At 40.4% G+C, this 26,095-nt stretch overlaps 1 protein-coding gene across 1 annotated transcript; it reads right to left on the reverse strand.

Moving 5' to 3' along the window:
• Positions 1 to 583: 583 nt before the first annotated feature.
• Positions 584 to 25,302, reverse strand: LOC138633711 (5-hydroxytryptamine receptor 2A-like). The gene is made up of 2 exons (XM_069720096.1): positions 25,107 to 25,302; positions 584 to 4,645 (listed from the first exon to the last, which is right to left on the reverse strand). The coding sequence occupies exons 1-2, from the start codon at positions 25,228 to 25,230 to the stop codon at positions 3,786 to 3,788; spliced, it is 984 nt and encodes a 327-aa protein (XP_069576197.1). The 5' UTR covers positions 25,231 to 25,302; the 3' UTR covers positions 584 to 3,785.
• Positions 25,303 to 26,095: the final 793 nt, after the last annotated feature.

Here is a 26,095-nt window from a genome sequence, read left to right on the forward strand (position 1 = left end):
AACCAGTCTGTCCGTAATTAATACAAATACAGGTTCTAAATTATTAACCATTTATAAGCATGTCAATTTAGGATTCTAATAGTTACTGTTATTTTGTAATTAATAATTATTACCACCCAGTGAATTCCCTATGTTTCAGTCCTTTTAAATGCACAAACAAATTATGGAGCATTTTCTGTCACTTTTAGAAAATATTTTCTGTCATATAAACACAGTTTACCCTTTTAACAAAAATGTGCATTTATTGTTCTATATTTTCACGCAGATAAAATAAGTTACTGTACTACTCATTTTCTGCCATTGAGAATAATGCTGACATATTCATGAGAAGTTGAAATATGTCCACAACAGCTGCTTCAGAAAAGGGTCAACATGGTGGTCTTTGTTCGAGCCATAACAGAGCTGGATAGTGTTACAATCGAACAAGCTTCTAATTTGTCCACGTGGTCATATTTGGTACTGCAATATATAAATAATCCTGTCTTAAAAGCATTTTTCCTGTGTAAACTATTATTATTTGTATTATGAAGTTTCAACTGTAACGATCTGATATTTCTGTGCTTCATCTCAGTATCTAAAAACAACAGCACCACATTACAATTTAAATTTAAGGACTTATGTCGGTGGAGGACGTGTGTTTTAGTCCAAATTATTTTGTTGCTGTTGGATTCTTCTACATCACGATGCCAGCTGTGAAGTAATTTCCCTGTTATATACGCTGGTTTTGCACCTTCTTCGGAATGAATGGGTGTAACTGGAGCCATGTTTTTTTGAATGCATTTTTTTCTGAACTATTTTTGCATTACTTTAGCAGTACTGAGCTGCCTATGCTATGTTATAATACAGTATTTATAAAGCACTGTACGTAGTAGTGCAATGTTGGTTGTGGTCACAGTAACAGTAGACACAGACTGCAGTGAGTTAACCAGCAGAGCAAGTTAACAAGGTCTCTCTGCTGGTGCAACACTAACTACATGCAGGTGTTGTGTGCACAGTTAGTTGACATCTTGGATGAGTGTTACATTGAAGCTATTGTTAATCTAAACTCCTGTGGTGTTTCGGTAACACATCTGTCATATTTGATACAAGCGGCTCAGCCTCGTGTCGCATCGTCTCTCCTGTTTTCACATCTTCACAGCAACATACCAGCTTTACATATCATTCAGGTAAATGCTAAAATTACTGCCAAGGAATGCAAAAGTAGTAAAAAAAATGTTTTTATAAATAAGTCACATTGTGACTTTTGAAGGGCTCCATGTGAATAACATCCCTTTACTGATTTCACACTGTTGATTGACAGTTGGTTGTAATGAGTCAACAAACCTCAAGATGTACCTGCAAGGGCAGCAAATACGTTCACTTCTACAGTAGTGAGTAAACACGAATGTTGTCAGTAGTGATTTAAAACACTGAACAAAAATTGGCTTTGCAAATGTTTTATGATGAAGGAAATATACTGAAAACATTTGTTAGAGCCAAGGAAAAATGCAATGGTGAGAATTTGGTGAGGAATACTGAATGTAAATATGTTTTCATGAAATCTCCACAGAACAACTTTAATTGATGTGAATTTGACTTGTGGCTAATGAACCAATAGTGCAACGTAGCGCAGACGTCCCTAACTGACCACCTGTGTAAATTTAGCCAGATGAAACAAGAGCTGTTTTTAACTCTTAGATAATCCCATGACAAGTTCATACTATCAGGTAACAAACAAGTTATGTGTATATCTGATTAGAATCAAATTATATGTAGAATGTCTGAACAGCCAAAAATGTGATGTTTACAAATCTGTGTCAGACCATTTTATTTTTTAAAATACAATTCAAATCCATATTTGCAAACCTGTTTTGGAACTACTGCTCTCAGCGGATTTCAGATGTTTTGTTTTGTTTTGTTTTGTTCTTTTTAAACTTCAATGACGTGAAGTTGTAAAGTTCAAGAGTACATCACATGTACTGGAAACATGCTAGTTTGGTGGGGGAGGGTGCCGGTCACAATTGGACGGTGACAGCCGCCTGAAATACATACAAGCTTCCTCCGTCTCATTATTTTTTTATAAAAGCTGCACTGCAGTTCGACATTACCTTGTGATAAATAAGCAAGCCCATTTCATTACCCTGCAATTTAGTTTGTTTATGTCAAACACTTCTGCTTCCAGATGCAAAGTCATTGCTATGGCGACAAAGATGAATAAGATGGAAAATACAAATTTTCGCCTTGACACTAAAACAGGATTATGATCGGTTGCTATGTATAATGCGGGCTGTCATTGAAAATTATTGAATTGTTATCAGATACGCAAAAACTTGAGTTTGGACTGACAGTCTGAACGTAGTTCTAGAAGGCGAGTACAAGTCTGCATCTGAGCGCACCTTGTTAATAAATCCACGGTACAAACCCACCTTAATGCACTGATCCAGCTTCTATCTGTTGTTCATGACTCCCTATAGTCTTACACAGCAGCCACATATTATAAGATTTTAAAACAATATCGAAACATGTCACAACCATTTACCAGACCATTTGTTACAATGTGTAAAGACTGCAGACACAGCACAGTGTTTCTGGAAAATAATCTGTAGAACAAGTGGCAGTGGGCACTGAGAGTTTGGCTGGAACACAAGAAAAGGTGTAACTTTTACAATCAATTTAAATCTTCTCCATTTCCTGTTTATGTAATCTCATTTTTCTTTGTACTACATCATATCAGGTACAATAATATATATTGCGCTGTAAATAAAATAATTTTAACCTCAACAGTCATATACATTTATTCACAGATATCTGCACTAAATACAAATATAGATTTATTTATGGTGTCTCGATGCAACATCCCTACCTCATGTGTATCTGCTTTCAACATACTCTTAATTCTCCCTCGAGTTATTTTCAACAGAAAAATACAGAAGCAGCAGGAGGTTGTTCTTCCCTTTGGCAACTTTATCTGACCTCTGCAAGTGTCTGAGGTCCCAGTGTGTCAGGCTCATCCTGGTTCTCCCTCCACAACACCATCACCTGATAAAGTGGCAGGAAATCCAATCTAATCCCTGATGATCCACCCAGAGGTATGGTGGGAGGTAGAAGCCACCTGACTGATGCTAAGGAGTCAGCACAATGAAGGGGTAGCTGAGGTCACAGCAGCTCAGCATCCGTGGAAAATAAAATGATATGAAGAATCTAGGATTTATTTCCCCCCTTCATCCAAAGAGTTGTTACAAAAAAATATAAATTTAGTCACTTTTTGTTGTGGCCATGTGAATTTTACAAGGACAGTCCCTTCTTGACTGAAAGATATTGATAGTCTCATTATCTTTGAGATATAGTTAAGTGAAAAGTTTTTAAAGGCTAGTTTTGTTTTCTGGCAGTGTGCTAAAGGCTTGAAGTAGCAGTGATTAGGACTGTGATTTTAATCCAAGCATTATTCTGTGGTAAATTGTGAAAACAATTTTTTTTGTTTATGTTGTTTTATAAAATATGGAAATCAACTTGATTCAGCTGATCCAGACCCGGTTTATTAGTCTGGGACTGGAGACTGGATGAAGCTCGGATAATGCTAAGAATGCAATGGCTTGTACTACATTATCGTAGTGCTTTACGGGTTGAGGAACTCATGATCTAAGTATTTCTAAAATCCTGACTGGGAGGCACTTTGTCTTTGGCACTTTAAATGTCAAACCCTTTGCTCCCAAGTACAGTGTGACCACAGAGGTGAAATGTGAAAGTTTTATCTGCTCCATGACTCGCACTGGGTTAAACTTGATCTCGGGTTTTGTTTCAATTTCTCACACACAGCTTTCATCTTTGTCTCCGGAGCTTTTGTCCTGCCTCTCCTTCTCTGTTTCTTGCCCAGGTAAAGAGAATTCCTTCGCTTCACTACTAGCGAGCGGTACTCCATTTCGTAACTTTCCGATGTCTCCCAGGGGGAGCTGGGTGGAGTTGAAAGCCAGCGGCGGGATGGTGTTCACCAGTATGAGCTGAAGAGGTTTCTTCTCTGGCTGGTACTGGCAGCGGACGTAGCGCAGGAACGCTGCACGGTACGTTTTATTAAACAGTGTGTAGACCAGCGGATTGACTGCAGAGGACAAGTATCCGACCCAGACAAAAACGTTCAGCAGTCCTCCCATGACTCCTGCATCACACACAGCCGGATCACACACCACCACCAAAACATTGGTGATGAAAAACGGGCACCACATGACCACGAAGAGAAAGAACACCACCCCGAGGACCTTGGATGCCTTCTGTTCGTTGCTGATTGACTGCATGGTGCGGCGCCCGAACAGCGAGCCCGAGACACTCCCGCGGGCGCCCAGGCCACCGCTGCTTCCTCTGCCTCCAGCCTCACGGCTTATCGAGCGCCTGAAGAGTTTCTCAGAGGACACCGAGGTCTGTGGCAAGAAGCTCAAGGTGAACGTCGTGCTCCATTTGGGCCGCGGGACCAGCTGGTCCAAGCAGAGAGTGGCTTCGTTCTGCAGGGCATTGATCGTCAGGAAGTAGGTGATGACCATTATGGTGAGGGGAATGAAGAAGGCCACAAAGGAGCCGACCAGCACAAAGTTGTTATCTGTCAGCAGGCAGCTGCCATCTTTGAAGACCTTGGAGTGGTCCCTGAGTCCCAGCACAGGAATTGGCATGGAGATCCCTGCAGAGAGGAAGGAACCAGCAGAGACATGAGCAGAAAATTATAAACTGAGAAATCTCTGTGATTGATGTCAATGTTTGTGTTTGTTTGTGTCTTTGTGTGTCTGAGATGAGAGCCGGCTGGTGAGAGGACAGCTGGTTGACAACCACCCAACAGTAATTGGCTACAAATCAAACTTTGCTTCCTGTTCTCTGTGTGTTGCAACATGTTGACATTTAATCATGTTCATTTCCAAGCTTCAGTCATAAATCAATGATTACTAAAGCAGTACAATTAATGTTGTCCAACAATGCAAACTGCTCTGATCTGAATACTTTAACAGTAACAATAACTGTAAAGGTTTAGTGTTAGTAACAGAGTAGGTGGGAGAGTTCATGATATTTGTATATGATAAAGGTCCTCTTACACTAGTGAATAAAAGACAAGGTGGACTTGTGTATTTACTTGCATGACAGTGCAGTTTCTCCAAAATATCATCAGACTCAGCTTTTTGACACCAACCATTCACTGTTAAATTTCCATTAAGTATGCGGCTAAAACTCAATTTTTCCATTTGCCTGTCAGTCATGGTGTGGGAGGAAAGTGCAGATTGGCCTCCACCTCTCTTTGTGGCTTGAGTCTGCGGTCTGACAGCATTTCCTTCTCTCTCTCTCTCTGTGGCCGAGACTGCGGTCTCTACAGCAGTTCAACTTATATTTTTGTCCCCTGTCTTTCAATTTATTAGCGGCAACTCCATATGTGTAGGGTGGCTCTAAAGTAAATGCTGGAAAGGGTCTCTGTCTTGAGTCGTGAGTCATGGGGGTGATATAATATGCTGTCTATAATGTGGTTTCCTCAGCCGAAATTCCAATATCTGTTGTTGTTGTTTTCAAATATTTTTGTCTGCAGTGGCCGCAGCAGTCTGACTTTATAATAAATCTAATAAGAAATGTCCAAAGAAAGTTTTGGATGAAAAAATAGCTGTTTGTGATCCCAGCAGGGCTCGGGAAGGGAGGAGATAAACTGAGCAATCTTCCTAACGCCGTATTCTCATTACCAGCTCATAACAAATAGGAGGCAAGTGAGAAAAAGAGATAGAGAAGAGGGAGGGAGGGTTGGAGATGGACAGACACCGCGGCGGTGGTCTAAAATTGTTGGGGCACGTTGGGAGCCGGTGGGTCAGAGATGGGTAATTCTCATTAATTCTGGCTGGTTTGACAGAAAACCAGCTGGAGGAATTAATTTGGGCTTCCCTGGCTGCCTCAAACCTCTTTCATACTCAACAGGAAAAAAAAGCATTGAAATGATCAATTCATAATTTCGTTATGAGACCATTTGTTTATTTCAGAAGAAAAGGACAAAGCTGTAAGGGCAATTAATTTTAATTTTTTACACTTTATTAATCCCCGAGGGGAAATGTCTTCACTACAGCAGGGGGGCTCTCAGGGGGGAGATGCTGCAGCAGGCTGCCACTAGCGCGGCGCCAGGTAACCTGACCTGAGGTGCATGTTTTTGGATGATGGGAGGAAGCCGGAGAACCCGGAGAGAACCCACGCAAGCACAGGGAGAACATGCAAACTCCGCACAGAAAGGCCCAGGACCGGATTTGAACCCGGAACCTTTTTTGCTGTGAGGTGACAGTGCTAACCACTGCACCACCGTGCCGCCCAATTAGAAGGATCTTCGCCAAGGCCAATCATCAACTGCAAATTTACAATCACAACCATGTCTGATTTATATTTACAATTGTGTCTCCTATGAAACCCTGTCCTCAATAGTTCCAGTGGTGTACTGGCCTTTGGGCATACCATAACAAATCTCAGTGGGCTACCATATTCTTGGGCTGCTGGACTGTCAAAAAATCAATACTGTTTTTACCAGCCCTATATGACTCCTGCAATGTTAATGAAATAGAAAATATTTCATAAATCCACTCTGTAATTCGGATCCACTCCAACACTTAAGTTGTCCTTTTTTCGCCCATGTTAGACCCTTCCACCAAGTTTCATGAAAACCGGGCCTGTGTTGTTTCTGTAATCCTGATGGAAAACAGACAAACGAACAAACTGCACTTACCTCCTTGGCTGAGGTAGTAATATATTATTGTCTCAGAGATTTACCCATTCAAGTCTAAGTGTACGTGGCCGGTATGACGAAACTGCAAAGCTCTTTAAATCAGTTATTTATTCCACACAAACTTCCTGATTTAGTACGTGTGGAAGGGAGGCTTGCCAATTATCTCACTTTAAAAGGTTTAACTTTCAAGCATTTAAAGTAGCAGGTGTATGGCATTTTGTCTATTTTTGTAAAGGTTCACATCATCATCTACTAAGAGCACTAAATAGCACAGTAAGGAAGGAGAAGATCAAAGACATTTGATGCTGCTTTTCCTGCAGAAAAGTTTTGGTTCTTGAACTGGTTCCTTTTCTGGAACTGTGTAACCAGGATGCCACCCTACAAACTATCCACCAACTCATAGACAAACTATGGAATCACCAAACCAATATTTTTGTTTTTACAATGACTGTAGATCAGAGGAAACCAAGCAATATCTCATATTGTTCACCTGCAAGCTTTTAGCCTCTAATTTCAGAGTTAAATGAGCCAAGTATGAATATTGTTCGGACATAGACAACAAGTGGATGCAAGACAATTAGTACATGTTAAAATGTTTTTAAGAGCAGGTCTTCCCAACTGGAACTGACTTTTCAATTTTAAGAGCTTTGTGGGTTGCTGGAAATGCCCCTTGTAAGAGATTTGAAAAACTCCTGTTTAGTACAAGTTAAGTGAAGATGAGTGAATAGGAAACCTGTTCTGGGTTTTGCATCAGGATACGTCTTTGTCATCACGTTTCTCTTCAGACAGATGATGAGTTTGAGAGGGTTGTCTAACACAAACAGATGAGTGCACTTTTGTGAAGACAGACTTGGTCTGAAGTTGAAGGTCATCCTGCTTTGATTATTTCTAAAGTGGTTTCTGCTGGAAGCATTATTAGTTCATTTAAGTGGGCAGTAAAACACATATCACAGAGTTCCTTTGTGAGGATGTTGTCAAAGGTAGCATTGATCAGTAGAGAAGGAAAGAGAGGTAAATTAGACCTGATAATGTTCCTAATATGTAAGCAACATCAAAATAGAGATTTTATGGCAGTTGAGCAAAGGAGGCAAAAAATAAAACATGGAGGTCTCTCAAACTCTTCAACAGTGGAAAGAGCCCAAGCAACACAGACAGTTTAATGTGGGACTTCCATACTACCCTGCAAAGTTTTGACTCCGGACTCTCCTTGACCCTTCCAGCCCTTGTACCTGTGCCCTGTAGGCTTATCCTCCCATGACCTATAGAAACCCACCCACACTGTTTGATTGACAGGTGATAATATTCAGGCTAGATGTCAAGGCGCTATCAGCCGCCTCATTACAAAATTACATTTTGAAGGATATTTGTCTGTAGGTTTAAAAGAATGAAGCTAATTTGTTTTTCTGTTTAAGATATATTTTTGCTCATTACAGTCTAACAGTTCTGTGACTGATAGACTGAAGAAGAAATACAGAATAACGAGGTTGAAAACAAAAAGTCAGCAAAATATAATTAGTAGCCCTAAAATGCTCTTTGTTCATATCCAGTTGATCAAATGTTATTTGCTGAGGTGACACTGTTGATATAAGCGACAGGATTCACTGTGTTCCTTCAGATGAGGCCCTCAAGCATCCATCACACTGAATCAAAGAAATCAAAAGCTAGTTTTTGTCAGTTTTTTGGTCTCCTTCCCTGTTGGCAAAACTCTTAGCTCTAAATACATGAAGCAACAGACACAAAGATGGCAAGGAAAAAATGGAACTTGACAGAAGTGGGAGAGAAGATAAAAGAGGATCAAGTAGGAGAAAAAAGAGAGGAGGGAGACACAAAAGAGATGAAGGGGAAGAGAGAGGAGATGGGGACTTCCACGGTCTGATTTCCAAACACAAACAGAGGAACACTTTGGCCTGAAAAGTGCTCGGAAAATGTTTTAGCCGGTCAGCACTCAGAAGTCTTGACTTTGAAAGCAAAACATGAGTCACACCTTTAACTTTTAGAGTTCTTTCTATTACACTGCAATCATTTGGTAAAAGCAGTGATTTCTTTCAATTGTCTCCACCTGGTGTAACGGTGAGGTGTGGAGGTGGAACGTACTAGAACAATCAGGAACCATGGAAGCGTTTCTTCTGCCAAATGTGGTCGACAAAAAGGTTTCCAATAGAAACTTGGCAGTAGTACAAACTAAGACTGTAGGGACAGAAGAAAGGAAAGGCTACATGTTTTGTTCAAGAAGGTAAGCAAGCTCACTTGTATCCATAGTTAAACCATGCTGGTATATATATATACTACATACTACTGTAACTGCTCCACAAATGTCTGTGTGAACTACACATCTTTTTTTCTTCCATATCTGAAAGGGAACTCAAGGCTTTCGGCACCTTTTAACTGTGAGTCAACAATGAGTGTGCATGTTTATTGCATTGTAACACTGTGAGATGGGTCTAATAAAATCTTGGCCTGAACAACAGGAGTTTGATATAGTGGCCCTGAGAGCTCAATGCACTGAGACTTCAGAAAACACAAGTGAATTAAGAAAACATCTTTATCAAACTGACAAGACAGGCACAGCATTTAGGAAAAAAACTGAAAACACAAGCAAATACGGAAATGCTGCAAATAGAGTACCATGGAAGTGTTTTCAGAGACGAAGCTATTGACGTTACTGTCTGTGGTTTTGAGATAAATAAGTAAGTATCTTTATTGTTATTGAATAAAAACAAAAAAATAGTAAAGCATTCAAAGTAAGCGTTACACACTAAATAGAATAGTAAAAACACGCACAGTAAGAGTTCAGAGTTCTTGACTGCAGACATGATAAGAAATATAAGGATGTTGACTGCGAATGGGTCAGGGGGAGAGAAGTGTTAGGATGGTGGAGTGGGAGGCCATTGAGCAACTTAACAACTTGGGGGGAAAAAACATTCATCATTCAGATGATGCTGTGACATTGACGTAGCAGTGGGAGGTGTAGATGATGATGATGTCTTTTAACCAGGCACCAATGATTTCTCCAGCGGCCCTAATATATCCCTGAAAAGTTTGCTGCTCCACCTTCATGCAACTGGTGAACCATACTGACAAATAGTATGTCAGCACTATTGATTGTGTAAAAAATGAGCCCATTGTGGAAGTGCCTTAAACTGCAATTTTACTCAGGGTCTCTAGGGGTTGGTTTCAAAAAGTCTCCATAGACTCCCATTCAACTTCTCTCATGAAATACAAAGTCAGTAAATTTTTTTCGACAAGTCATTATCGTGTTATTCGCTAAAGTCACTTCTTATTCGTTTTCTGGCTGTCCATCTGAAAATAATCCCATCATTAATTACATTTAAACAGCGGTATGTTTGGGGCCGTTTCTGTTTGATTGACAGGCCTGTGGTGCAGTCAGGTTTCCACTATGGTGTGTGTCCTCAGGCGCCCAATCAGATCGAGTCACATCCACCAGTCCTCCCCAGTTTGTCCAAATATGGTCACTTCTGCCTCCAAAATAGTAAGACAGCAACGGCTGAATTGTCTTTACAAACCAATGGGTGACATAATGGTTGTTTGCCGCTTGGTCAGAACACTCTGGCACAGTGGTAGAATTTCCAAAAGCTTCTGTGGTGAGTTTGTACTCTTAGCTAACAAGTGAGCTAAGACGTAGTTTTTGTTTTGTTTGTTTGAACATTCATATTTTGAGTCACAAACAGCAACAACAAGCGTGTTCCAGCTGTAGCCATCACTGTAGTCCACTGTCTAAACACATCATGACCTCACAAATAGGGATTTAAGCACACCCTGGTTTGGTTACATTGATAGGAATTCGTACTACAACTCTTAATACTGATATTTTAGAAAATAGTGTTCTTCCATGCAACAGTTTGTGTTTGTCTCTTTCCTAATCCCAACTCATCTGCACCAAATTAGGGAAAATAACCACACTCACAATCTTAAAATAGTGATATTTCATCAAAATCACATTATTCTGCATGTCTCATTTTAAATGTAGCCAAAAATAACCCATCTGCATGTTCCAGATCTCGTACAAAAAAATTGGTTGCATTTTAGTGATGTTTCAGCGTTACACATGTTTTCTGGGAAGGTGGTTGGTTGAGTCCACCTTTTGACTGCTGTTGGGCGTTATCTGTATCTCTTGATTTGACTTTCCACAGAGGTGATTTTTTTTCTTTTGTCTGCTTTGGCTGCTAATGCCTGAAGTGCTGCAGATAGACGGTTTAGAAGGAGGAAATCCAAGTTTCTGCTCTGCCAAATCTGCAGCTATTCTGGATGAAGTCATGAATGGTGAAAGCAGTAATTCATGTGGAAGATTCAGACCTGAGGGAGAAGACGGTTTAACCCCAAACTACATCTGCGACGGCTCTAACTGCCATCGTTGAATCCCATACAGATGTTCATATGACTGCTTCTGCGAGGACCTTTGATAGACTACAGTCATCCAGGGGTGTAATCTCCATTGGGATGTTTTTAGTGAGCTGCAGGACTGCTCCCATCCTCTCATTTCCCTACCAGAGCTTTTAGAATTAGTATTTAAAATGAAAGCATTTTCCAGTCCGCTTGATGTAATCCCAACCAGATTTTCAGTTGAAGTAATTGAATCCATTGGGCCCTGGCTGTTGTCAATTTGTAACAGTTCCCTATCCACCAAGGAAGCAGGAAGTCTACGCAGGCTGAAGCAGCTTAAATAAGTCGCCCTGTTTGAGATTTGCCAATGAATGCATGGTGGGGAACCAGCTAAGCATCAGCTGATGTGGGCTGGGCTCGGGAACAGCTGTTGAGTTATCAACTTTGACTTTGTGGCCTGCTTGAACTAATGCGCTGTATAAATAGATTTTATCTGACCACTTAAGTGTCTTCTTGAGAGCCCTCAAATTAAAAAAAAACATTATGTATTATTATAGATTGTCTTTCACTTGAATTCCAAAATTAGATTTAAAAAATAAATACAGGACCTGATTCTAAAATTAACCTTAGACCAAGATTTCACCCATTTTGATGAATTTGTCTTGACCTTCTGTCCTGATTAAAAGGTGATCTGTTCCTTGGTCAGGAGGTGGTAAAGGCAAGAGGGGCAGAGGAAGGAACATTTAAAACCAACACAGACGTATCACACACACACACACACACACACACACACACACACACACACACACACACACACACACACACACACACACACACACACACACACACACACACACACACACACACACACACACACACACACAGCTTTTTTTCTTCCTCTTTCTGCTCTACATGCCAACCTTGAGCTCTACGTTGTATCTGCCAGGCTGTGTGAGTAATATGAGGGTTTGTTCACATCACAACAGCAACTCTGGACGGATTGCAGTGTTAATTCCTGCTGTAAAAATGTGTTCAATCTCAAAACTGAAAGACACTTGGATCACAAGTGGCTACAACATTGGCAAATGTTTTGGTGAGAGAGTCAGCACTGCTTTTTGCTGTTGGTTGTTTTGTTAGCAAAGAGCTGACAGCAGCCAAGTCATATTTGTACTGTAAAATCGATCTGAATGTGTCCATGTGACTCGCTTGTTCACTGTCCTCATATGCAGGACACTACCAGATGTATTTACAGACATGTTAGATGATTCTGCAAAGCCCTAAATGATGTTGTATTTTTTTTTAAATTAAAGCCAATGCACTAAACTGTATTACTGTTGACACTATTTGCACGTGATCAAGACAAGGGAAAGATTGTAGACACAGCAAATGAACTGCAGTAAAAAGTTCTACATCATGGAAAAAGTTGTTCAGATTACCACTCTCATGTCTTTATGTCAAATATAAAGCTACAATCAGCAGCCAGTGAGTTTAGCTTATTCCAAGTATTAATGTGTTAACTAATTAAGTAAAAGCAGCTATCCACCGATGTAAAAATACATAAATACTCTTTTATATAACAGTCCTGCATTTAAAATGAAAAGTACAGCACTGACTACACAGTCACCATGATTTTGTAATCTCATGGCAAATACAGGATTGGACATAATGGATGATGATAGACTGACACTGTTTATCATAATAAAGTAATAACTACCACTGTGGAGAGTGTCCATCAATAATACCAGTAATGTAAGTGTGAATGTGTGGGCAGTCGGTCACAAGGTGTTGTTAAAGGAAAACAAAGCTACTGTAGCATAAGGGAGCGTTTATCAATCTCTGGGCCTTGGTGTCATCCCTTAATTACAAGGCCATCACGAGCCAATCACGGTGGGCGTGCATCATATAAATGCAGTGAGGATTCCCTCAGCTCCCCCCAGACGTTAAACGCGTGCCCTGCTTCCGGTCTGCCTGACTTCCACCGCGGTTGCAGGTATGCGAGAGTGCTGCCGTATTGTTTTAGTCAGTCGTGCATTTCTGGTGTTACATTGTCTGTCTGTGATTTTGTAGATGATCTCTTGGACTCCCCTCATCCTGCACAGGTGACTCACCTGCGGATCAGTGTCGGTAGGTCTCGATTACTCCTGATTTTATTTTATCATGGTGTCACGTTCGTGATCGCGTCTTGTTTCCATAGCTGCCGGTAGCAGCGCTACATGCCCTCCTCTCCCCTTCTGGAGCGGACAAACGTTACCTGATCGGTAGGTGATTTTATTGTGCTAGTTCATATACTTTGGTGTTGATGATGATCATGATGATGATTATTATTATTATTATTTTATTAATTTGATGTTCATCCTGTATCACAGGGGACTTTTGGCGGGTTGGCGCGGAACTTTGCCAGAAAGTGGCTCCAGATCACCTGCTCACGTTTAAGAACGCTGCTGTTTTGCCTACCTGATGAGCCTTCAAAGCTTCAACAGTAGTTTAGCGTTGGAGTGCCGCTAGGTAGAGCTGTTATAGATGCCTAATATACAATTAAGTGCAGTGGCTTCCAATTTACAGTCTGAACCCCTCCGAAGGGTCACCAAATAAATCTGAGGGATCAAGAGATGATTCATTAGAGGAAAGAAGCAAAACCAAAGTTCTGACACTTGACTGTTTTCTCTCATATGAGACTTAAACACTCTTTCAAATGAAAAGCAAGAGCAAAGTTTAAAGAGAAAATGCCTCTTTAGTGGAACTCAAGAAGTTACAGACGCCCGTCACACCGCCTCCATCGACATTGGAACTGTCAAATGAAGTGCAGGAAAAATACATTTCTTTTTTAAACAAAGTGTAGTCGTGGTACAAAGTGAAAATACTCAAATAAAGTATAAGTAACTCTAAATTATATTACTTGGTATTGTAAGTATCTTCACTGGAATTATAGTTTCTAATTATTTTGATTACAGGGAAATATGAACCATCTGTGAGTAAGTCACAACAGACAGCAGTATAAGTGTGTGTTCATGTTTGTTCGGTGTGTTTGAGCGTCCCACTGGGAGTGTTACAGAGCTTCATCCAGAAACTGGAGGGAAACCAAGCGGTAAATCAGTCTGTTTGACCGCCTGCCTGTACAACGTATGTAAAGCAACACACTCACAGAAGTGTGTGTGTGTCTTCATTGATCTGAAACAGCTGAGTTGCGACAGTTTGCGCACATATCACATTTGCACATATGTGAGTTGCAGAAACACAACATCTGAGGAATGAAATGAGCCATCAGTTTGAAGCAGGAAGCATTTTTTTCAGCTGCTTGGTAGTAATTAAATTCAATATAAATCATGTAAATGTTGTGCAGTGTTGAAGATTTATTTAAATAAACTCAGCTTGGGGTCTTCATTTGGAAGTAAAATAAAAAGCAGACGCCCATCGGTGAGTGACGCAGATGTCTTCCTTCAGACTCGACTGAGCAGAGCAGTGAAAACAAGCCAGGAAATGGTCTGTAATGAATGTGGTTTGTGTCAAAAGACGTTTTCACTGAAGTGAATCAATATTTGTTCATGTTCAACAGTCAGCATTAGACATTTACAAGTGTGTAAGGACGTGTTTATCCTGCAGAAACGGACAGAGCTTCAGTGTCACACTGTGTCACACATCAACATGAAGTTTCAGTTTATCATTGTTGGTGACTGGGAGCCACATCTGTCCTGTTTTCTACATCCTTTACTCGCTACTTTCCTCGCTCCTCACTTCTTTTCTTTCCTCTGTTGTCACATCTCATCCTCTTTTTAAAACCTATTTTCTGTCTTACAGTATTCATGTTTCTGCTCACATCATAGGATACTTTTTCTCTCATGTTGATCAATACTTTTGCCAAATTGAAAGAAGCAACAATTCAACCTTTCTTCAGCCAATTTCACTGGAATTTGTTTTTTCAGAAGGACCAACGGAACATGAATCAGAAGGGGTGAATTTAGTGAATGACACCATAACGGAATGTAGAAAAAATGCACTGACTTTGTATTTCCCCATCCCTAGTGGCCCCTCACTGGTATTGCACATCTGGATTAGCTTTACTTTTCTGACCTGGAGACTACGTCCATTTTTATATGCAGTCTATGATACAAATCCAGTTTTAACTAGCAGTCAAGACAATAACTGGAAATTATACCTTGCATTATTGCAAAATGAACAAAACATTTTAAGTTAATGAGAAAATATTAGTTGATTCCACAAAATTCTGCTGTGATGTTTTACTGTGCATTTCTAGAGCTGTGCAGCTGAAAAATACTGTACTGGTATTTTGGAGAATAAATCTTTCAGTGGGGGATCAAATACTAGCCTGGCTCAGCCGATTGTCGCTCACAGCTTCAGTTTTCTTCACTGTGATAACAGCCTGTGAACTTGGCTCGTATTAGCGTTTGCACAGCTACTCTGAAGGGCGGACCGATCAGCGACCAGTGTTGGTGGTTCAACGTGTTTGTCCTGTCCCTACTTCACTGTGATTGGACGGCTGGTGACGGTGAGTGCAGTGCAAATATTTTTCAACTTTTGCTGACCGGAAAAAATAGCTGAACGTTCAGCGCAGATTAAACGCTCAGCTCCTCGTCAAGCTGCTGGTGTTCATTAAAACAATTTAAAAATATGCTGTACTCAGGAAAAACTGGTGAAATTGTGTCTGCTTCTCACCAGGCTAATAAAATACACTCATAACAGCCATGTGCTATTACAGCAACACAAATTGTTTGTATTAGTAACACTTTACCTGGTGTAACTGGAGGTGTAGAATCACTCATTTCAATCAAACATCAATCATTAGTAAAATAGAAACAAAAACTGAATATCAATTTGCTTAATTCTTTGTGCATAAAGGAAGTGAAGTGAGAGAGTTGTACTGCAGAAGCTAGTGAAGAGCAACACATTAGTGAAGAGGCGCGTAAACATTTCAGTTTGGATTATGTAATTTTGGAGAAATTCACACACACACACACACACACACACACACACACACACACACACACACACACACACACACACACACACACACACACACGCGCGCGCACACACACACACACACACACACACACACATCATCAGCATGCATTCATGCGAGCCAGTGAGTGCATTCACACCCTCCTTCAGCCTCAGTGCAACAATGTGTAAGTCCTGATGTTACGTCCAATCAGATCAGACCGTAACCATGACCCACTGCAACATTGCCATGAGGAAACCACAGCGCTGCTTTCTGCTCCTCACAAACCTGAGGAGAAAACCAAGGCGCCGCGTGCAAACACAATTTGTAAACTAACACTGGTGAATAAACCCTGAAAGGATCTGATTGGGCTCGTAGGCTGCAGTGTAGTGCTGCGCACAGGCCCGATCGGGCTGCTGCACCGCCGCCTGAGGGCGGGACCTGCTGCCTGCCACGCTGAAATCACATTAGGCGTTTCATCTCGTCCTCCTGTCCACTCTGTGGAGCTTCAGCCCAGTTGCATCACAGCAGAGCATTTATTAAGCTTTAGCCTCAAGTTATTTGCGTATATAGTACAGCACTGCGTAAAAGTTTTCTTCACTAAAAGTAAAGTGAGGATGCTTTCAGACATAATACCATTAACAGTTTTATTGGACGGCTTTTCTAGCACTATTACATAACACAACTTATCCAAGGCTGATTAAACCATATTTTTTTAAATTCTACTGCAGGCAACCATTTTCAGAACATGTTATTAACAACAAAGAGACAAAAACATCTTATCATCCACATAACTACAAACATTACAATCATTTTTTGATTTTTAAAAAATAGGATGAATATTTGATTTTGATTTCTGGTCTTTACTATCTTGTCTTAAACGCAGCCGCTGTAACGTCTCAGAGGGACTCCTACCAAAATCAGTTTAGCACTGATCAGAGTGCTTGTCATTGTTGCAGCCTGGTTAATGCACAGAACAGCACTGATCGACTGTGTTTCTCTTGATTGGGGATGGACAGATGAGGCCTCTACTGTTCTGAGTGTTTCAGCTGAAGCTTCTGACTCTTGACAAACTAAAACCTTTTAGAGCCTCTATCAGCTGTTTGAAGTCGTGGCCCGAATTTCCTTTGGTCCAGCTGTGACCACAGCCGATGGAACATTTTATAGAGTTTGTGAAATCTTCTCAAAAATTTAGAAATCTGTCCTGGAAAACGGTGTCTATACCTGAAAGATCGAGGCAGTAGAGGAAACTGCTGAATCAGGTATCAGCAGCTCCAGCAGGAATTGGTTATTAGCCGCCACAGTTCAGAACAACAGAGCTAATGAAGTGCAGGCAAACACAGACCTCAGGGCCGCGGAGGAGCTCGGAGGCATTAGGCGACGGTGACAACTCATTCCAAATGAATTAGTGCCGTTGTTTCAGGTCAATCAGGTTTGGAGAAATCACAATGAAAGGACAAAGTGTTATTTGGTTTTGTGAGAACAGGAGTTGGAGGAAAGCTGCCTCCTCTTTCTCTTTTTTTATGCTTGCTGCAGATGCTGATTTCAACACAATGCTGACAACACTTCCTGTTTTCATCAGAGAAAGGTGAGAGTTTGCTGGTTGATTAACAGAACCCTCTACAGATTGTGACTATGATGGTGTGGAAGTGAGGAGGTTTGTTTGCTATTGGTGGACATGGGAGGGTCGTCAGCCGATGGAGTTCACCTGGGCCTCGCAGGCCTTCAAACCTCACCCATGTTGCTCACTATGGCCCAGTTCCATTACAAACCAACTGCCCTGAAGTGGTCGTGGCTTATTAAGCTCTCCAACACAGAGTCTGCATCAATGCAGGCATACAAACCCCACTCACAGAAGTGCAGCGCCTCTGTAGAGACCGGCATGGAACGCCACACTTCTCACAAATGTTAGTTCGTGCGGTTATTTCTAATGGAAATGTAAGTTACCTCAGGTCAAGCAGAGCTTTCAAAGGCTGATTTTGTGGACACATGGCTGAATTTGAGGTTTGTACTTTAAAATAAACAAGCCGTTGAACCTGAGGAAATGGTAGCCTACATGAGTTGGCTATTTATTGTCTGTGTTGTCCAATTTCAGGAACTGTGAAAAAAACAAGGATCTAATTAGTCTGTTTTCTGTATGGATGATGGACACCTTTACACGCAGGTTTTATCTTCACGAACAGGAGCCGGTGAGACCTGTGAGACCTGAGCAAACACTCCCCTTTTGGACACAGTAGCTATAACACAGCTGAATAGTTCTGTAATGGTAGATGTAAAGGACACTGGAGAAAAACCTTCTGCACTAAGAACACATTAATGGTTTTGGTCGCTGTTCTTCTCTCTCATCTTGTTATAGCCAGCGGTTGGTCTATACAGTATCTATCTTTCAGATGCGTTGTATATACATGTGTTTCTGTGCATATGTATTCCTAATATTCTGTTAAAAGGTCAAATGGACACCTTGATTTCAAATAATTTCATTTTTGGACATGCTCTATAGAATTAGGATCACAGGAACCGCTCTAGGCTGGTGTATATCATCTTGATCAGATAGAGTCCAGTTTGTTCATGTTAAACTTGACTCTTCCATGCACACAAAAGTAAGTCAAGATGTTTAACGGGGTTCTTTACTAGGACTGATATTTTAGCTTGTACATGTGGTGAGACCTCAATACTGTCTCCACTCTCGTTTAGTTCTTCACAGACCAAGATGGTGAAACTTTTTCTGGTTTTGGTTTATTTTGGTTTCACTTTTGTACTGTGATAGAAAGTAATGATGTTACATCCATCTATATATACAGTCTGTTATACAGAGCTGCCATTGAATAGACCTTCAGGTCATTGAGCTACATTAATATAAAATATTAAACAGATGCATCTGAAAGATAGACACTTTATAGACCAACCGCTGGCTATAACAAGATGAGAGAGAAGAACAGCAACCAAAACCATTAATGTGTTCTTAGTGCAGAAGGTTTTTCTCCAGTGTCCTTTACATCTACCATTACAGAACTATTCAGCTGTGTTAAGTATCGTGTCTTTCATGCTCATGCTTTTATCCTGCTCTTCTGTGGTCAGAATGTTTCATTAAAGCTCATTGAGACGGTCCTTTATTTCGTGAGTTCTTTTTTTGTTGTTGAGCGAGGACATGATGGAGTGTGGACAAAAACACCTGGCCGAGAGGATCTGAAGTACATCTACCTTTTTTATTCTTGTTGTCAGATTACTCTTTTGACATTTTATTCCCTGATAGTAGTATTGTGTTGAAAAAATGTCAAAAATAACAGCCGTTGAAAAACTAAATTTTTGGCCTGAAGGTCAAGAAAATATACAAGAAAATATTCTTGTGATGTGGCATAAAGAACCAACGTGAGAGTTCCTCCAGTTTGTGATTAAATATTTAAAAATGATATCCAGTAAATGCTAACAACTCAGTTCATAAACTGTGATTTATCACCCTGTAATTTGAATAACTTATCACCACAAAAGCACCAGAGGGCGACTGTCGTGCCCACCGTTCCTAGCACCACCTTTTCTACACACACAACATACTTGACCAGATTATACAGTTTGAAATATGGTTTTGTCATAATGCATAGGTGAACTCCAAATAACACAGCTTAGCTAACAAACCTTGAAGTATTTCCAAAACAGGTTTTACAGTCTGTGTAGTAAATGCCAACTGCAACAGCCTCACATCCTCCAACAGGTGATGCTACAGATGCTGATTTCAACACAATGCTGACAACACTTCCTGTTTTCATCAGAGAAAGGTGAGAGCTTCTCAAAGTTTGCTGGTGTCTTTATACTCGATTAACAGAACCCTCTGTGAAACTGCTGTAAAATGTCGTCCATGTAACTCCTTTCTGTCCACATTTGTCTGCTTTAAGACATGCACCACCTCCCCAGTGTGTCACATTCTCATCCTCACTGCGGCTGATGTTACTGACTTCCACTCTCCATTGTTGTGTTCTAGTTTTGGTAAATTCTGTTTTGTTGAAGAACAGGAGCTTTGGAATTTGCCATAATAATATTTTGAGGCTAGATAGTTAGCTTAGCAAACTTTGGCAGACTGTTGTATTCAGTACAAAAGGATTTTCATGCTCTGATGAGGTGTCACTTGTAATATCACACTACCTGTGTCAGGGAATAGGGCAATGCAAAACAACCTGAAAAGTTGTGCCCAATCTTTTCGAAAGCACTTTTGTCCTTAAATTTACATCCGATAGCATTTTTTGAGTTCTAATCTGCCCCCCTGATTGGCTCTGTCCCATTTCATTTAAAAAATACTGGATTGCCTGAGGGCGTGCAGGAAAGCAAAACTAAAGCAAAAACTAACATTGCATTAGATTTTGTTTGTCAGGACATTTCAACTTAACACATTTTTTGTTGGATAGTCACAGAGCAAATTTTAACATCAAATAGATCCAGAGGCCCGCCGTCCACCTGTGGCTCCTATCTCACCTCTGGGCATATGCCTTGGAGGCCTGATCAGTAAACCATCCAAGCAAAAATAGCCTCACCTTTAATCAAGCTAACATTTCTTCATACATCACTCGATTCTGTATTTGTTCTGTACATTTGACATTTGCATCACTCTTCTGAATAAACAGCTGTTTGTGTTGTCTCTTATCTTCCAAAATCAGGATAACTCACTTACACCTGCTGTAAATCATGAAGGGAACAAAACAGCACTGACATCCAGCTGTGAGGTTTCTTCCATCCATTGCTTTGATAAAATCTAAGAACCGGCCACACCGCCACCTGGAGAAAAAAACAACTTTTCTACCATTACTCATCTTAATTAGCTTAGTGTGAAAACATGTCAAATAACACTGACAAAAACAGATCAATTAGGACAGGGAGGTGGAAAAGTTGTGGAGTGAGCCAACTTAGATCAAACAACAACTGTTGTGTTTTTGCTGGAATGTGATCAGCTGAAATCTTTGTGCTTCATTTTTCTCCATGTTCTCACCCAGCGAGTTTAAATTACGTCCAAGCAGAGCTAATGTTGGCTCCGGTCCCTCCATCGTTCCACTGCAGCCCTATCATTACATTTCTTGCTCGTCTAGCTGGGCGGGCAGACGGCAATTATTAGGACCCGATTGTTCCCTGTCCTCCATAAAGAAATCATGCAAAGTCATAAACGTCACTTGTGTCTTGTGGAAAATTGCATCTCACGAGGAGCTGACTGCCCTCCTCTCTCTCTGTCTTTTCCTTCTCAGCATTGTGTGTTTACCTGTGACCTCTCAGGTAACTTCAGCTAAACTATTTTTAAACCCAGAGGACTGACATTTTTGGGGATTTTTGTATTTACCTAAATTGTAGCGGAGTAACTCTTGCCTATCTGCGATGCACTTAAATAGAAGAATGTTGCAATGTACAAGGCCGCTCGCGAAGTTGTGTTTTTGATCCTTGAACACAAACACTTTCTGTTTGTGTTCAGTCTGTTTTCTGTGATAAAACCACTAACGTACTACCTTAACCTTCAAATCACATGAAACACCTACACCTTTGCCTCGGTTTTTTGTTTAAAGCCGTGTAGCTGGGGCAGTTACGCAGCTCCAGGGTCAATGATAAATGAGTAAATGCAAATCTCTACAAGACAGATATTAGCTGATTCGGGCTACAGCTAACAACGTTTACTTTGTTGGGTTTTCTGACACTTAAGATTTTAGAAAGAAACTTCTATCTTAAGAGTTCTGCTCCCATACAGTATATCCTGGTTCTTCCACACTCAAACAAGTGGTATTTTAACAGTGTACTGCTGTTTCAAAAATGGCTCCATTTCCATATAATTAGTAACAAAATAGTCCTGTTAAATTTACTTTAACTAACCATTGAGCGTTAGATCTTTTGAGTTTCCATTCCTCTACATAATGCTGAATATCTTCCTGTGTAAACATTACAAAACTGTGTTTAATAGTTTAAATTGAAGATGACACATTTAGCATTAAATCTATAAAATTGAAATCATTTCTTTTTTTGGTACACACTCTACTTGCATATATACAAGGTGAAAGCTGTTCTGTGAATTGTCTGGCTATAATACAAGGTTTTTCAAAATTAATTTTAAATGATTTCCATTGTAATAAGAAGACAAGGGGAAAGTGTATGTTTTTATGAATTAAAAAATGTAAAGTAACATAAACTTAACATTTTACATATTAGAAGCTACTACTAAGTTTGAGCGCTGCATTTGTTTGATACATACCTTAGTTTTGGTTAATGACCAGCTTATCACAAGTCTTCTTGCAGTATTGTAATTGCTGTTCTCACGAAAATAAAGTGTGGTATTGTCATGTGTTAGCATAGTCGGTAAATATCCTATATATCACCATGCATGTTTTCATGTTATAATAGCCATATTGATTTTGACTGACATCGTATGGTTGTAAAAACTCCATATTGTACTGCTAAAACCTCAATTCAGCTTCAGCTGAACTTTGAAATGTATTTTCCTCAGAACGAGGACTGAATATTTTTTTCATAATAGAATCAATTCCAGGGATTTCTTCTCAGCCAGAACAGCCAGAAGAAAACTCTTTGATTGTACGTATGGGTGTGCAAGTGCTGTTTTAAGACAAACCTGAAAAAAAAAAAAAAGTGTTCTTTCACCTTCCTATTTTTGTCCTGTGAACACTTTCACTCACATGAAAATAAGAACAAAGCAAACACAGTGTGAACCTCTGGACCCTGACATGGCAGCTGCTCATTAGCTTTGGAATATACAATACATAATCCAATTAAAGGCTTTTCAATTTGTTTTTCAGATGTCTGTGCTTGGATTTGTTTTGTGCTCCATTTGCCTCCTCAGAAGAAAACCTGTTTGTGTGTGAAGGGTTTCTGTGACAAAGCTCAGTGGAAGCAGAATAAAGCTAATATGTAACTATAATAACCAGGTAGGACAGAGACAACACGTTACTATGCAGGGATAATACGTTGCAAAAGTTTTCAGGGTTACTTAATATACTGCTATGATTTTGGAGGATCTGAACATAATGTTTTCATTCTGAAGTTCCACAGATTTGATTCTAATCAACCTGCCAATGCTGATGCAACCCAGTATAACAACAAAACGTGAGATAGCCACGTTTTGGGCAGTTTAGGTGTGAAAGTTACATGTTTTGTAAGCGTGAAACTTACACGCACATAAATGTCATGTGACATGGGATCATGTGATCATGGTCTCACAACAGAGGTTTTGAGACCAAGGACAAAGGACACGTTGTGGCAGTAAGCTATTAGGAGGCAGTGGGGGTGGCTTTGTGGCAGAAGTCATAGACTGTCATCACAAAGCTCAAAGCGTGCAGTAGGTTTAATTTTAGTCCATCGAAGCAAAAGATGGTAAGCTCACGTTTTGCTGTGGTAGACCGGCGTGTCTATTTCACGCTTTGCCTTGATACAGGGCTGGGTGCTGCAATGTTAAGTGCAATATCCTGCCACCTGCATGTCCACCGTGGGTTTCACGTTGCTTTGTCTCTGTACATTTTACCAGTTTTTCAGCCTTATCTGTTGTCTTTAGTCTTTGTTGCTGAGTTCACTCATAGACCAACATGCTGCTGCAGTGTTGGTGTTCTCTCTCTGTTATTATAGAAACACTTCACACAACCAAGGTTAGACTCAAAACTTTCCTTTTTGATAAAGCCTATAGTTAGGTCTGGCTCAGGTGGCCCTGAACCATCCTGCAGTTATCTGTTATAGGCCGAGGCTGCTGGAGGACCTCGTTATGCACTGAGCTTCTTTCCTCTCACTCTTTAACTCTCTATAACTCATATCTCACCATCACATCTCATTAACTTCATGCTCTTTCTCTCCCATAGTTTTTACTTATTGTCTGTTGTCTCCATTCAGTTCCCTCGCGCTCATAGTTTCTATTCTTTATTTTCCAGATGTTCCGTCATGGAGCTGCATGTGTCTGTTCTGTGATTGTCAGCCCCATCAACAGTTCGCAACTTGTATCTCTATGCTGTCCTTTTCTCTCTCTGCTCTCCTCTCACCCCAACCGGTCGAGGCAGATGACCGCCCACGTCTGAGCCTGGTTCTGTCTGAGGTTGCTTCCTGTTAAAGGGAGTTTTTCCTTCCCACTGTTGGAGGTTTTTCTCTCTTAAAGAGGAGTTTTTTTCTCCTAGTTTGTGTTCATTGTTGTATTGTCGGGTTCTGCTGTAAGGACTTTCATGTGTTAAGTGCCATGAAATAACCTCTGTTGCTATTTGGCGCTATAGAAATAAAATTGAATTGAATTGAATTGAATTGAATTGAATTGAATTGAATTGAATTGAATTGAATTGAATTGAATTGAATTGAATTGAATTGAATTGAATTGAATTGAATTGAATTGAATTGAATTGAATTGAATTGAATTGAATTGAATTGAATTGAATTGAACCATGAGGCCTGTCCATTCAATTCTGTTGAAGTCTAACAGCCGAAGCAGCTCTGACTCTGGACAAAATAAAGACTTGGAGCATTTACCAGCTTTTGGAAGTAGTGGCACCTCTTTCTTTTCCTCCATCTACGTGCACACCAATGTTTTATAGGAGAGTGTGTGAGATCTTCTGGCTCCCACATTTGGATATTTGTCCTGAAAAACTTCTCATGGGGTTATAGCAGAGGGAACTACATATGTGATTACCTCAACAGGCTCAACTTCTCTTGAGAGGAATGAATTTAAGTGATTTTAATTAATGGATGACTACCTACATGAACAACCTCAGGTACATTTTAATTTGTTGACATCAAAACACTCCAGTTAGAGAAAATACTTTTCATCATTTACATCCAGCTTCCTGTGAAAAGAAAATCCTCAATACCTCTAATTGCAAGAGACCCATAACACATTAGAAAAGCAAATGATTTATTCCTTTTTGCCATTTTGATAGCAGGACATTGCTAAAGACAAATCGCTGGAGGTCTCAAGTGGACTGACAATACAAGTCTCATTTCAACTTGCAAATGTGTGTGTGTGTGTGTGTGTGTGTGTGTGTGTGTGTGTGTGTGTGTGTGTGTGTGTGTGTGTGTGTGTGTGTGTGTGTGTGTGTGTGTGTGTGTGTGTGTGTGTGTGTGTGTGTGTGTGTGTGTGTGTGAGCTTGTGTAAGTGAGAGTACTTACCCACTGAGATCGTCCACACTGCCATAATCTTGATGCGGGCCTTGGTGTGGGAGTTGAAGCGGCTGTGGTGGATCGGGTTTCGTATGGCGATGTATCGATCCAGCGAGATGGCACAGAGGTGCATGATGGACGCTGTGGAGAACAGGACGTCCAGGTAGATCCAGATGGGACAAAGATCTGAGGGTAGGGGCCACCCATAGTCTGCAGAAGGGGACAGGTTGATTGTCAGGAAGCAAAAAAATTAAAAATACATTTGAATCATTTGGATAAATGTCTCTACTCTGATATACCTCAGTGGATGTTTGTAGTTTCTTGCATTCTCAATACTCTTTCAAGAGCTGAATCAGAAGCTGACCATAGAGATTAAGACTAAAATCTTTCCAGCTGGTTTAACTTTTTTAAGATTAATACTGTTACACTTGTCTGTTGCAAAGTTTCCCTGAACAACCAAAGGAGAAGAAATAGTTCTGGCAATACCTAAGAAGGTTTAATGACTGGAAAAAAATGACTTAAGGTGCTTCTACATCATTTTTGGAGCAGAAAACGTGGAAAAAACATAAAGCAAAAGCTACAAAGCCTCTGCTCGATGAAATACAACTGAGTTGAGTTTTTTAATGTTGCTAAAGACTAAGGATCAGCAACCCATCGCCCCCGAGCTACCAGTAGCTCTCCATCCGTTTCTTAGTAGCCTGTGGAAGGTTAGAACAATATGCAGTGTTTGCCACACATAGACGTACGTTTACAGGTTTATTGATGGGAGCCCAAGTATGTTTGGTTATCCATTTCAGCATTTTGTATGTATTTATTTTGTAATCTGACCGAGACTACAACACTATCAACGCGATTAACCAGCAGGTGGACAGTCTTCCCTCACTCCCATCACCTGTGTCTCATCCGAACCGCGTCAGTGCAGCAGAGGTTGAACTCCGCTATGAGAGAGACACACAGAGATCAGAGGACTCAAACTGCGACCTGCAACGCACCTGCAA

Source organism: Brachyistius frenatus, unplaced genomic scaffold, assembly GCF_029030835.1.
Source record: "Brachyistius frenatus isolate BFR_SWC_R1_liver_20210118 unplaced genomic scaffold, ASM2903083v1 Contig_232, whole genome shotgun sequence".
In the NCBI taxonomy this organism is placed as follows: domain Eukaryota; kingdom Metazoa; phylum Chordata; class Actinopteri; family Embiotocidae; genus Brachyistius; species Brachyistius frenatus.